This window comes from Trachemys scripta, chromosome 2 (assembly GCF_013100865.1).
Source record: "Trachemys scripta elegans isolate TJP31775 chromosome 2, CAS_Tse_1.0, whole genome shotgun sequence".
NCBI classification, from domain to species: domain Eukaryota; kingdom Metazoa; phylum Chordata; order Testudines; family Emydidae; genus Trachemys; species Trachemys scripta.
The window spans coordinates 254,291,471-254,305,282 of record NC_048299.1 but is presented as its reverse complement, the minus strand read 5'-3'; the positions used below and the strand labels follow the sequence as shown (position 1 = coordinate 254,305,282).

The 13,812-nt window shown below is 37.2% G+C and overlaps 1 protein-coding gene across 1 annotated transcript in view; it reads left to right on the top strand.

Annotated features, from left to right (window-relative positions):
* Window positions 1-13,812, top strand: part of CSMD3 (CUB and Sushi multiple domains 3) — a 1,107,808-nt gene that overhangs the window by 949,469 nt on the left and 144,527 nt on the right. The window contains exons 36-38 of the mRNA XM_034759587.1: window positions 1,480-1,604; window positions 5,121-5,217; window positions 6,540-6,649. Coding sequence (XP_034615478.1) covers window positions 1,480-1,604; window positions 5,121-5,217; window positions 6,540-6,649 — 332 coding nt within the window. The remainder of the gene's footprint in view (window positions 1-1,479; window positions 1,605-5,120; window positions 5,218-6,539; window positions 6,650-13,812) is intronic.

Genomic DNA, 13,812 nt, shown 5'->3' with positions numbered 1-13,812 from the left:
CACTGGACCCAATTCAGCATTGTAGATACATAATCTAAAAAAAAAAAGCTATTTACTTTGATTTTCATATAGAATAAATTCAATTAGCAACAGTGTTGTTTTTGGTCACTAGTTGCAATATTCTATTGCTGTATTAATGCACCATTTATATATGTGAAAGAGAACACTGTCTGATGTTAAGCAACTTGAAATGAGAAAGAGTTACAGGCCAAAAGTATCAATGACTCTTCATGTGCACATATCAGAGTGCCAGTAAAGGTCATAAAATATGTATGAGTTGAAAATTGCATTGAACTAAATCGGTTTAATAATTGAAGTGCTAGACATGACCATATTAAATTGCCTTAACTCTCTAGTGAATGCTTCAGTGTTTCCTTACAGATATCAGACATCAATCATTCTGTCTGCTCCTGCTTTTACCAGTAATTATTTAAACAGTTTAAGTGACACTGACCTTTAGTTTATCAATGTAGTGTCCAACAGATTCTATCAATTATGTGCAGTACAAAATATAGCTAATGTATTCATTACTGAGATAAATTGTGTTCTTCTACATTTTCTCTAAATCCTCGTATTTGTATCTAATGAAATCAGCTCAAGGAGTTGAAAATGTTACACAGGAATAATGTATTGGCTTCTAATGGTAAAGATAAAACATCTCGTCAATCTTTTCTTCAAGCTATTAAAAAGCCAGCAGAATACCTGTATCTAGATTAAGCTGTAACATTCTTTTATTTGCTCTTGTTAGAGCATCAAGTTACCTGAGCAATGTTTTCATTCATGCTGAGCATCAAGAACCAACAGTTTGCACTATTGAATTCCTGTGACTTACTTATTTTATTATTTTATTTATCTTTGGGACTGGGTATTATGTATGCTATCTTGCAAACACATGAGTTTCTTTACTATCATAAGTTCTTTACTAACTTCATGGACTTCAATGAGATTACTCACATAAGCAAACGTGATAGCTTGGGAGTTGGAATAGAAGACCTCCAGTATTAGAATTAAATTAGTTACTGAGGCAACAAAATTGTAGCATTGATCAAAACCTCGTTTTTATACCAAGTTCTTTCCCCTTATATATTTAGATCACATATAACTATTTAAAGTTCATTATTAATGAGTATCAATATTTATTTTATTTTTATAAGATTAGAAGGATACATTCAAACCGATTTCACCTTGTTAAAATTCAAATGACCATGTCTGAGGGATATTAACATGATTTTGTCTGGTAGATAGCTACCCTGTTTTAAATTTTCTTTTATTCTTTTCAATTAATTTAAAAATAGAATTTGAAGTATAAGGAATTATAATTTTCCTGAGGCCAACATGAATTTCAAAATATAGTATCACTTTACAAGAGTTTGCATCTCTAGTATACTGATCAATGTGTTAGCTTTTATTACATCTTTTCTCAGTTCTAAAGCAGTGATGCGTCAAACTTCTTTTTTTGCTCCATGAATTTCATTCCAGTACCTTGTGGTGGAATTTTAACTAAGCGCAAAGGAACCATTTTGTCTCCTGGTTACCCTGAGCCTTATGACAACAATCTGAATTGTGTGTGGAAGATCACAGTGCCAGAGGGAGCTGGAATTCAAGTAAGAATATATATAATTTTCTTGTTATCATCATAGGTTTGAAGCTGATCTTTGCAGAGATGACAGTATGAAAAGATAATTGATTCATAAACATTTTACTAAGCAATTAACAACTGTCACAATGGAATTAGTTACACAATTCTTTTTAAATATGGGCGGTGGAGGAATTTGAAAAGATATATCTACACCCTTTTCCCAAAAGAACCCGTTGCTGGAACATTTATGATTGGCAATATATTATTTCAGTAAGGCAAAATGATTTGTTGCAGACTGTAGACATTGAAATTGTGTAATTAAATTTCCTTGTCATGAATAAAAAAATGTCTGGATTACATTCTCAAGTGGGTTATGCAGATTTGCCTTAAAAATTCTGTCTGTTGGGGGGAAATAAATATATAGTTATAAACTTACTACAATATGAGCCTGAGCCAAAGCCTATTGAAATTAATGAAAAATTCTTATGCCTGTAACCTGGGTGATGGGGTTCAGGTTACAGGCCTCCCACCCAGGGCGGTGGGGCTTTGCCTTTGGCCTTCCCGCCTGGGGTGACAGGGCTCAGGCTTCAGTCCCCTGCCCTGGGCTCATGTACTAATTTTTGTCGTCAGAAGGGAATCGCAGAGCAATGAAGTTTGAGAACCCCTAAATTAATGAATAATATAGAAAAAACCAAACATGAGCCTACTTATTGTGTCCTATAATTCAAGAGCAAAGAACACAAATTAGATGTAAAAGTAACATGTTTAATATGTACAAGAGAAAGTTAAAAAGCAAGTTTATAATTAAAGAGGCAATTCTCTTTTTAAGATTTTAAAAAAGGAATAAACTATTGTATGCATAATAATAGTGTCACTAGTGTAAAAGCTAATTATTGGATCTCCAACTACTTGACTAGAAAAAAAAATCTGTCTGTACTTGGTAGAAGAATATAGGAATTACCAGATCAGATCAGTACTCCATCTAGTCTAATATCCTACCTATGACTCTATGAGAGTCAAGGGAGGCATGACCATGTGTAACCATGGAAGGCTTCCCTACTGCCCCCTTGTAATTTTTCCTGCCATTCAGGAGTGGGGTGATGTTTTATAAATTCTCCCATTAAGTAAGCTGGAGCCAATAGGTTTTGCTACCCCTTGTGTCTGACAATGGTCAGGAAGGGGCTAAATGCCTACAAGGGGGTGTTGCATAAAGCTGGGTGAAACTTGGAATTTCCATTCAATGGGAAATTCTAACATTTTGAAAACATTTTTGTTCTAATTCAGGAAGGTAGGGATACCCCAGTGGGTCTCCCCATGTTGGGGAAGCCTGGGGAGTCATAATCAGCTCTGGGAGTCTTGAAGCCCTGAGAGTTCCAGTTCTAACTGTGGCTTTTAGGGTTTCCAGGGCTGTCAGGCTCCCTGCTGTATAGGCTCTGAGGGCTTCTGAGGGCTGAGGGCTCTGCCTCAAGCTGGGGATCTCAGAACTTTCATTCTGGTTCTGTGGCAGGTAGCCTACAAGCGCTGGGGTCTCCAGCCCCAGGGTAATCTGTATTGCAGGGCTGCCCTGGAACTGGCCAAACCTGGAAGCCCAGGTTCCTCAGCAGCTTGGTAGATGAGTGGGCAGGAAACCAGGGAGTTGGGATCTTGCCTGTCTTTTGGTGAATGTTTGTTGAAAGGTTTTGATAAGTCTGATATAAAAAAATAATGTTTTCTCAAAAAAAAAATTCCAACCAGGTCAAGGGGTTGTACACCTTAAAAGACTGAGATATCTTTAGAGGAGGTTTTGGAACAAATTGATAAATTATGCCTCACCAATCTATTAGAATTCTTTGAGAGGATCAACAAACATGTGGACCAAGGGGATCCAGTGGATATAGTGTACTTAGATTTTCAGAAAGCCTTTGACAAGGTCCCTCATCACAGGCTCTTACACAAAGTAAGCTGCCATGGGATAAGAGGGAAGGTGCTGTCATGGATTGGTAACTGGCTAAAAGATAGGAAACAAAGGGCAGGTATAAATGGTCAGTTTTCAGAATGAAGAGAGGTAAATAGTGGTGTCCTCCAGGGGTCTGTTCTGGGACCAGTCCTTTTCAACATATTCGTAAATGATCTGGAAAAAGAGGTAAGCAGTGAGGTGGCAAAATTTGCAGATGATTTAAAATTACCAAAGGTAGTTAAGACTCAGGCAGACTGCAAAGAGCTACAAAAGGATCTCTCAAAACTGGATGACTGGGCAACAAAATGGCAGATGAAATTTCATGTTGATAAATGCAAAGTAATGCACATTGGAAAACATAATCCCAACTATACATACAAAATGACAAGGTGTAAATTAGCTGTTACCACTCCACTCAAGAAGAAGATCTTGAAGTTATTGTGATTAGTTCTCTGAAAACATGCACTTAATGTGCAGCAGCAGTCAAAAAAAAAAAAAAAAAAAAGGAAACAGAATAATTAAGAAAGTGATAGATAATAGGACAGAAAATACCATGTTGCCTCTATATAAATCCATGGGTACACCCACATCTGGAATACTGTGTGCAGATGTGGTCACCCCATCTCAAAAAAAGATATATTGGAATTGGAAAAGGTTCAGAAAAAGGCAACAAAAATATTAGGGGTATAGAACGGCTTCTGTATGAGGAGAGATTAATAAAACGGGGACTTTTCAGCTTGGAAGGGAAGATTTGATTGAGGTCTATAAAATCATGACTGGTGTAGAGAAAGTAGATAAGGAAGTGTTGTTTACTACTTCTCATAACAAAAGAACTAGGGGTCACCAAATGAAATTATTAGGCAGCAGGTTTAAAACAAATAAAAGGAAGTATTTCTTCACACAACACACAGTCAATCTGTGGAACTCCTTGCCAGAGGATGTTGTGAAGGCCAACACCATAACAACCTGTGGAACTCCTTGCTAGAGTATATTGTGAAGGCGAAGACCATAACCATTCAAAAAAGAATTAGATAAATTCATGGAGGATAGGTCCATCAGTGGCTATTAGCCAGGATAGGCAGGAATGGTGTTCCTAGCCTCTGTTTGCCAGAACTGGGAATGAGCAATAGGGGATGGATCATGTGATGATTACCTGTTCTGTTCATTCCCTCTGGGGCACCTGGCACTGGCCATTGTTGGAAGACAGGATACTTGGCTAGATGGACCTTTGGTCTGACCCAGTAGGGCCATTCTTATGTACATTTTTATGTGCCTGAATACCTTTATAAATCTGGCCTTTTGTTCCATTTTCCCCCTCAGTGATCTTCAAATATCATCCATCAAGCCATATCCTGTCCTCAGTTAGACACAAGGCTCTGTGGTTCCTTTCAGAGGCAACATATTGTCCTACCTAATGGTCACAACATTTATAAGTCAGAATCAGAGATTTGAAAAATCAGATAAGAAACATTTTTTGCTTGCTTCAGGAGCTGGGGTTTTCTACTACCAATAAAGAGCATAGCTTTACACAACTTTTGCATGATTCAAAATGACAGCTTGTAACTAAATTAAACCATACTCTGTGCCTTCCCTTTTCATTTGTAGGTGCAGGTTGTGAATTTTGCTACAGAGCACAACTGGGACTCTTTGGACTTTTACGATGGTGCTGACAACAATGCTCCAAGGCTTGGAAGTTATTCAGGTGAGTGAGTTAAGAAAGTGTATACTAAGTAAATTATAGATGCAGCTCTTTATTGAAAACACAAAGCTTTTTGTAGTTCTTTTCTGTGTTTCTTCTGAAGGTGACAGTTCACACTTGTTATAGCCTTTGTTCCAGCCAACAGAGCCTTGAATTGTAATGCTGAAAACTTGAAAGATTTTTATAAAGAATATTACTTGTGTAATTTAGAGGGCCTCAAACTACATGCAACATTCCCATGGATGTCATCTCCTGCTGCTGTAATGATTAAGTGGTTTCATGCATACAGAAAAATAATGGCCTTAGGTTCCAAAAACACACTCCTGTATTTCTTGGCTAATGTATTCTGATTTTTTTTTAATGTTATTGTTTATTTAGTCCCCAGTCCTGCAATGGGGTTTGTGAGGGCACAAAACTTAGAGAAATTTTAATAAATAGTTAACCATCCCATTCTCTGGCTGCCTTCTCCTTTAAATTAAATTAAAACCATACTTTACAGTTTAATATAAAGCACTGCCAGTTAATATCCACCATTTCCCCAACCTTCAGCCAACCCTCTCATGAAAAGAAAACTCTTAATAGCTGTCACAATGCACAAAATGAAAGAGCACAAAAGTCCTGAACCAAAAGAAGTGTTTCTCTCTGTGTTTCTTGGCAGAAGAGTGTGAGTATCACATTGATTCATTGATTTATCTTTAAAAAAAATCTCCATTATCTCTTACAGTACAGCTTTTATCTTCTCTAGATCATCCACACCCTTTTTGCACTTTCTTCCATTCCACCCCTTCCTTATTTGTTAAATGTCATCCAGGAACTACTCTATAAGGCCACTACCCTGTCCTCCAAAATCCTCCTCAATACCCATGTGTGCTTTGATATTGACAAGTAATAAGATGACTAACAATGGAGATGTGTTAAGAATTTCTTGTTATATTTAATTGTAACTATTTCAGATCACAGTGATTATAGTATTTGCACCTTTCTTTTATGCCACTCCTAATAAATAATACTCCTTTTCCTAATAAAAGGGTGTGAGTGGGAGACCTGCAGATTAGACCGTATGGCTCTAGTAACTACAGCTCTCGCCTCCAAGCTTGTGATACATTGAGCATGTTATCAAATCTCTAAGAGGAACTGGTATACAACACCACTCCCACAGTGATGCCCTCTAGTTGAAGCTGGTTATACAGTACATGCGGTGAACTTCTGTGCCTTTTTTATTTACATTTTTCTGGAAGAATATCATATAGCTACTTATGAATAACTCTGTATTTCATCTTTTAAGCATAGTCATAATGGAATAATCTTTTACTTTCTCTTTTCAGGAACTACAATTCCTCCACTGCTCAACAGCACATCTAACAACTTATACCTAAACTTTCAGTCTGATATTAGTGTTTCAGCTGCTGGGTTTCATCTTGAATATACAGGTAATGCCCATAGAATAGATTAATTCAAAGAGTTTGTTGAAAGATGTTATTTTTCAGACATACATGTATGCTGTGAAGGGGTAAAGTTCAACCTGTTGCACACAATGAGCCAATCACTGATACCTTTGAAGTCAGTGGAAACAAGACTAGACCTGCAGTCTTTGTTGCTGGGAGTGGCAAGTCTAATTCATTTTGCACTCCCCTTATGTTTTCCCGTGTGTGAATGCTTTTCTGATTACACCATTGTGAGGAGTAAATGCAGGTAAATTTTCATAACACCTGCACAAAATTTTGAGTCCATAACCAAAGGCAAAAGAGACAAAGATTAAGTACTTTTTATGCATATTGTTATTACAGTAATTATAATAACCTTGTATTATTGGACTAATTCAGAATATTTACTTAGACACTGCCAATAATTTTAAATATATTTTTAAATGTATTATTTGATATAGCAAAAAAAACATTCCATTATGTAGATCTGAAAAGAGAACATTCATTTCTGAAATAATCTAGCCAAAGCACACTAATCTGTTGTGCATTTCCACAATAGTCAGTGAAGGAACTAAATACTGTAATTATCTAATCAAATACACAAAATTCATTTAAAATAAGTTTTTTCACATGGAAGAGAAGAGTCAGCAGCATTAGCATCATATTCCATCTAAAAGCCTATATAGTTATAGACCATCTCTCAAAAAAGTGTTGCCAGTGTTTGTGGAAAGCCGGAATGTCTATTGCAAAATGAAATGCTCTTGCACTAAAGCTAAGTGCTGTTAATATTGTTATTTTGTTATACTAGTGACTTGTACTACATCCTCTGCTAATTAAGAACAATCACTACCTTCATCACCTTCTGCTCCAAGTGTAAAGTATACTTCTTCGATCTTGTCTAATATAAACACCTGTCAAAGTGTATATATAATTTATTTAAAAAAAAAATGCACCAAAACAAAACACTTCATTGAACACATCTTTTCCCCAGGGAAAAGATGAAAGCAATTAAAAGCCACATGTGGCAGATGTTAGTCATGTTGCTTAATGAAGTATTGGAAAGAGTTCAGATATGATGATGAGGATGGTATAAGAACCTGAACAGAAGAGAAGAGAATTATCTGAGAAATTCTCATTGTTGATGACAGTAGTAGTAATACAAGCATCTTCTCATTTCTACTTATTTATAACAATAATTTTTACAATATTTTATGATTAACCTGGATTGTCTCAGCCAGTCCTCGTGCAGGAATTCTGACAGTTATAGATAGAGTTCTTTACATTTTTCCTAAGTGCACAATTCCCTGTGCACTAATTGGTTCTGTTGACTGATATGTATAATTACTGATCTTCTGAGCAGTTTTACAGTATGCAAATCCAGTATTTTGATTGTTTGACAGTCTATATTAATTAGTCAGAAGGCAAGATCTTGCACAATCACTACATGGTCATTTCTTTATAACTGTACACTTGGTATTGGTTATTGTAATTCTTCTGATCTGGTTAGATTCTGTACTCAGAATTTTCCAGCTGTTTTCCTTCTGAGAGGGTACTACCTCAACTTCTCACATGTGTAGAGTGATGAAGAAAAACTCCAGAATATAAATAAATACAGCATAATATTCAAAAGGGAAAGGTTATTTTTTGTTTGTTTGTTTGTTTGATTGGTTAAACTTTTCTGATCTCCATTATCTCTGTTGTACCCACGGTAAGTTTCGTAATGTTTATATTGGTTGCTTGCAATGGAATACCAGTTCCTCCTTCCAAATATGTTTTTGAAACAATATAAAAATGTGTACCATTAATCTGAAAGAAAGAGCATTGCCAAAAAGAAGGTTTATTTGGAAAGATGCATATGAAGGAGGGAGACTGGGAAATAAAGAAGGAGAAAAGGAGGATAGGATGGAGGAGTGAGGGGGATGCACCAAATGCTTTTAAAGTTTATATTCTTTCATTTTAACTCATAATATTCTATTAAAAATGTCAGCATAATAATAACCTGTGGCTGCCTTCTCTTAATGCTGCAGTAAGTGTATCCTGGGCTAATAAACTCTGAATCCAAAATACCTGGAGAGCCTTGGTCCCCATGTATATTCAGCCCAAGATGTGGTTATCACCTTGTAAAAAAGAAGCACTTTTTGTATATATTGCTAGTTGTGCCATACCCACTCTTGCCGTTGGATAGTAAACTATTCAAGATCTTCTTTACTATTTGTTTTGCTTAGTATTTTTTGCCTGTTATAAAGTGACACTTTATAAAAGGATATACATACATAAATACATATATACATGTTGGTTTTGTATATAAGATTTAGAGGTCATGGTCATCATTCTTGTTTAAAGGGTTGAATTTAATCTAAATCTCAATAAAGACATACGGGATGTGAATATAACTTACATGCTTTTTGACAGAAAAAATGGTTTCATGGACTTTAGATTTTGTCAAATTAATTTTATGTCATTCTTTGATTAAATTAGAAGTTTGATACATGTATGTGTGTTGACATAATATATTTAGTCATCTGCAAACTGATTGACTTAGTATCACATGACATTCTGAATAAAAAAATACTATATACATTCAATAAATTATATATTAAAGGGATTAACAAGTGGCTAATTGATTGATCTCAATGTAATTCTTAATGGGCAAGCATGGGTGTAGTGAAGTCTGAAAGGTATTTGTGCTCCACCCATTGCTATTTAGTATTTTTACTGATAATGTAGAAGTAAACATGAAATCACTGCTGATTAATTTTGCAGGTGACACAAAGGTTAATGCAGTAGTAAATTAAAATGTGGATAGGTCATTTCTACAGATCTATCTGGAGAGTTTGGTGTGTGAGACACAATTGTACATTTGTTTAACAAGTCATATATCTAGAAACAAAGAACATAAGCCACACTTGTGGGGTTGGGGGTGGGAGTGGAGGGGTACTGTATCCTGGAAAACAATGAGTCCTAAAAAAGATTTTTGGGTGATGGTATATAACAAATTGAACATGGCTTTGCATTGGAATGCTGTGGATTGGAGTGCTAATGTATTTCTGGGATGTATAAAAAGTGGAGATAGGGAACTGGAATTACTTCTCCTTACAATATTGGTGAGGCAGAATACTGTGACAAGTTTTGGTGTCCACAATTTAAACTGGATGTTGAAAAATAGGAGTGTGTTTAGAGAGCTCAAAGAATGAACTGGTATCTAGAAAACACAGCTTACACTGAGAGACTTAAAGAGGTGAAACTATTATTTTATTGAAGAGGAGATTAAGAGATGACTTGATCAAGATCTATAAGTACTTACAAAAGCAGAAGATAACTGAGGATAGCACTCAATGTATTAGAAAAAGACAAAACAAGATCCAATAACTGGAAGTTGAAGCTAGACAAATTTAAATGGAAAACAAGTCACAAATTAACCAGTGGAACAGACAACCAAGGGATGTGGCACAGTCTCCATTGCTTGGAGATATAGATATGGATATAAAAGATATTTTCTAATTCATCCACAAGTATTTGGTCCTATGTAAGAATTATTGAGTGAAGAGCTATGACTTGTGGTATGTGGGTCAGATTAAATTATCATTATAATCCTTTCTAGCCTTGAAATCTATGAAATTTTGCAGATCGTTTAAGTGAATCATCACCGAGGAAGAAATTAAGTTGTAAAAATTATGACAATTACTCATCAAGTATAATATTAAAATAATTAAACACAAAAGTGCTTATATGGTTTTAAATGTAGCATATACATAATCCGCAATTGTAAGAACAAATATGTAGGAGCATAAAAACATCACAATTTATTCTACAATATATGGAATCTCAAAAAATGAGTGTGTGTGTGTGTTTGCATGTGAGCACAGTCCTTATAACCATCAAAATAGTAGAACTTGTATAACTGAGACTTAAAGACAATACGAAACATGCTCTTCACACAGAAACACACCATCACCACCACAAAACAATATTGTTCTGTGCTGCTGGAATACTGTGAGAACCCATTCTCTGTCACAACAAAACAATGGTTATCAAGGATGGACCTCTGGATCCTGGTTCATTACATGTATTTGTTTAATGTGACAAGAAGACAAATTCTTCATTACATCACATATGGTTTGATGGGAGTTGTTGTAGATTGGGAAAAGGCATCTTTAAATATCCCTTCTTATCTTAGCAAGGGATTGAGAGGGGTGATTTGATGAGAGGAGGTGGCCACTCCCTGGAAGAAGGCAATGGGGTACTAAGGCTTGTCTTCCTGCCTGCTCAGCGTGCACATAGTGGTTCTACTTGAGCCTGGGCTTTGGAGAGTAGAGTACAATCTCCACTTTGCTGGGGCATGCATTGGCCAGTTTAGGAGGATGAGGGAGATGATTGGCTCCAGTGAAAGACCTCACCACGACTCCCCATAGTATGAATCCCCAAGTACACAAGAGTCATTTTTGCTGCTGGAAGGTGCCCCACTCCTCCGCCTTATAAGTGCTGTATCTGTCAGAGCTGGGTTCCCAGGCTTGTCGAGGGTCTAACCCAATCACCTTTTGGGGTCAGAAAGGAACTTTTCCTTCTGGGCAATATTGGCAAGGTGGCTTTTTGGTTATTTGTTTGTTTTGTTTTTCCACTTTTCTCACAGTGTCTTGGAAGTAGGGGATAATAAGCATAGAAATAACACCCCATCCTTCAACACTCCCCCACCAAAAAATGGTATTGGGATCATCAATATGGTCCTAACTTCCGTCCAGTGTCTTTTGAGCATGATAAGAGGCTTTATGGTTCCAGTTTCTGGGGTAAACCTGAGCACATGACCCACAGGGACTGGGAGATCCTATTATGCCATGAGATGAGGGGAAATTTTAAGTCTTTTAAGAATGAGCCCCCATTATCTGTTCCCTTGTATTCCTTCATGGTGGGAAGGTGGTGGGATTCTGCAGTGTGCTGAATCATGATTTTGATAGCAGAATGTTGGCAAAGGAAACCAACCCTCATTCTTTGGTTGCATTGCATTAAGACAAGATGGTAAGTGGTTGGTTTGTTTGTAATTCATTAGAGTGTCAGACATTTGTGTTGCATGTTCTAAGTAAATTAGATCAGGTTAGGTGATCACTTGAAAGTGGGCATTTTGTAGTAGAGCAGATACTTTATTTTAGCACTAGTTCTTCTGTATTTACACTGTCATTGCATAGAAACAGATATGAAGATAATTAGGATATGAGAAAACCTACTATAAATATGCTGATACAATATACCAGGGGTCAGCAACCTCTGGCACGCGGCTCACCAGGGTAAGCACCCTGGCAGGCCGGGCCAGTTTGTTTACCTGCCACGTCTGCAGGTTCGGCCGATCACGGCTCCCACTGGCCACAGTTCACCGCTCCAGGCCATTGGGGGCTGCGGAGAGTGGAGCGGGCTGAGGGATGTGCGGGCCAATGGGAACCGCNGATGAGCCACCCGCATTCCCACACTACCAAGCCCCAACCAGCTGCATATGGATCCCCATCCCACTGAGCCCCACTACCCCAGCATCTGGATTCCCCACTGATTGCCCCCAAACTCAGACCCCCTTCTGAGCTCTATCCCCCCCACACTGAGCCCCAACCACCTTCACCTGCCCTCCTGCTTAGTCCCATTACCATTTAACTCAGAACCCCGCAACAAGCCCCTGTACATCCAGATTCCCCCCACACACACCTGAATCCCCCACTGAGCCACACACACACAGATTGCCCAACACAGAACCCTCTCAACCCACACCTGGATTCCCCCACACTAAGCCCCTTCACACTTGGATCCTGCCTTTCTGAGCCTGCCTGCCCACACCTCGTGCACCTGGCATGGAGGGGCAGGGCCCTGCGGTGTTTCTGGGACAGACCTGGTCCTTGTGCTGTGTCAGGGTTGGGTGCAGCCTCACTGCTGAGTCCATGTCCTGGGGGGAAGCTGCACATTGTTCTCCTGTGCTCCACAATGCCATGCTGGAGCCTCCACTTTTATTTGACAAATAAAATTTGCAGAATTTTGCAGAATTTTAAGATATTGTGTGCAGAATTTTCATTTTCTTGGTGCAGAATGCCCTCAGGAGTAATGTTAGTTTCAAGTAAAATACACTGATTGAGAGCTACATAATTGCTTTTTACAAAGAAGAACATATGTTTTGTTATTAGACACTATGGTTCTGATTTTCATCTTGTGCAGATTTTTTAGCCAGTGCAATGTGTGTATAAAAGACTAGTATTCTTACTTGGTTTCATTTTACATTCACTTTGCACTGATATCAGTTAATACACATGTTGCAGGATACTGGAGAAGCAGGCCCAACATTTAGTATTTTTAAAAATCTGTGTGGGTCACCTGAACACGTATTAGTTTTGGAAAAAATATTTTGGTTTTGCTTATAAATTAGGGCTATCAAGCGATTAAGAAAATTAATCACAATTAATCGCGCTGTTAAATAATAATAGAATACTATTTATATAAATATTTTTGGATGTTTTCCACATTTTCAAAAATATTGAATTCAATTACAACACAGAATACAAAGTGTACAGTGCTCACTTTATATTTATCTTTATTATAAATATTTGAAGTGTGAAAATAAAAGAAATAATATTTTTCAATTTACTTAATTCAAGTACTGTTGTCCAATCTCTTTCTTAAACTCTTTCTGAACTTAAAAATGTAGAATTATGTACAAAAAATAACTGTATTCAAAAATAAAACAATGTAAACCTTTAGAGCCTACAAGTCCATTTAGTCCTACTACTTGTTCTGCCAATCACTTAGACAAACATGTGCAGGAAATAATGCTTCCCACTTCTTATTTACAATGTCACCTGAAAGTGAGAACAGGTGTTTGCATGGCACTTTTGTAGCTGGCATTGTAAGATATTTACATGCCAGATGCGCTAAAGATTCACATGTCCCTTCATATTTTGGCCACCATTCCAGAAGACATACATTCATGCTGATGATGGGTTCTGCTTGATAACGACCCAAAGCAGTGTAAACCAATGCATGTTCATTTTCATCATCTGAGTCATATGCCACCACAAGAAGATTGATTTTCTTTTTTGGTGTTTCGGGTTCTGTAGTTTCTGCATCGGAGTATTGCTCTTTTAAGACTTCTGAAAGAATATTCCACACTGCGTCCCAATCAGATTTTGGAAGGCACTTCAGATTCTTA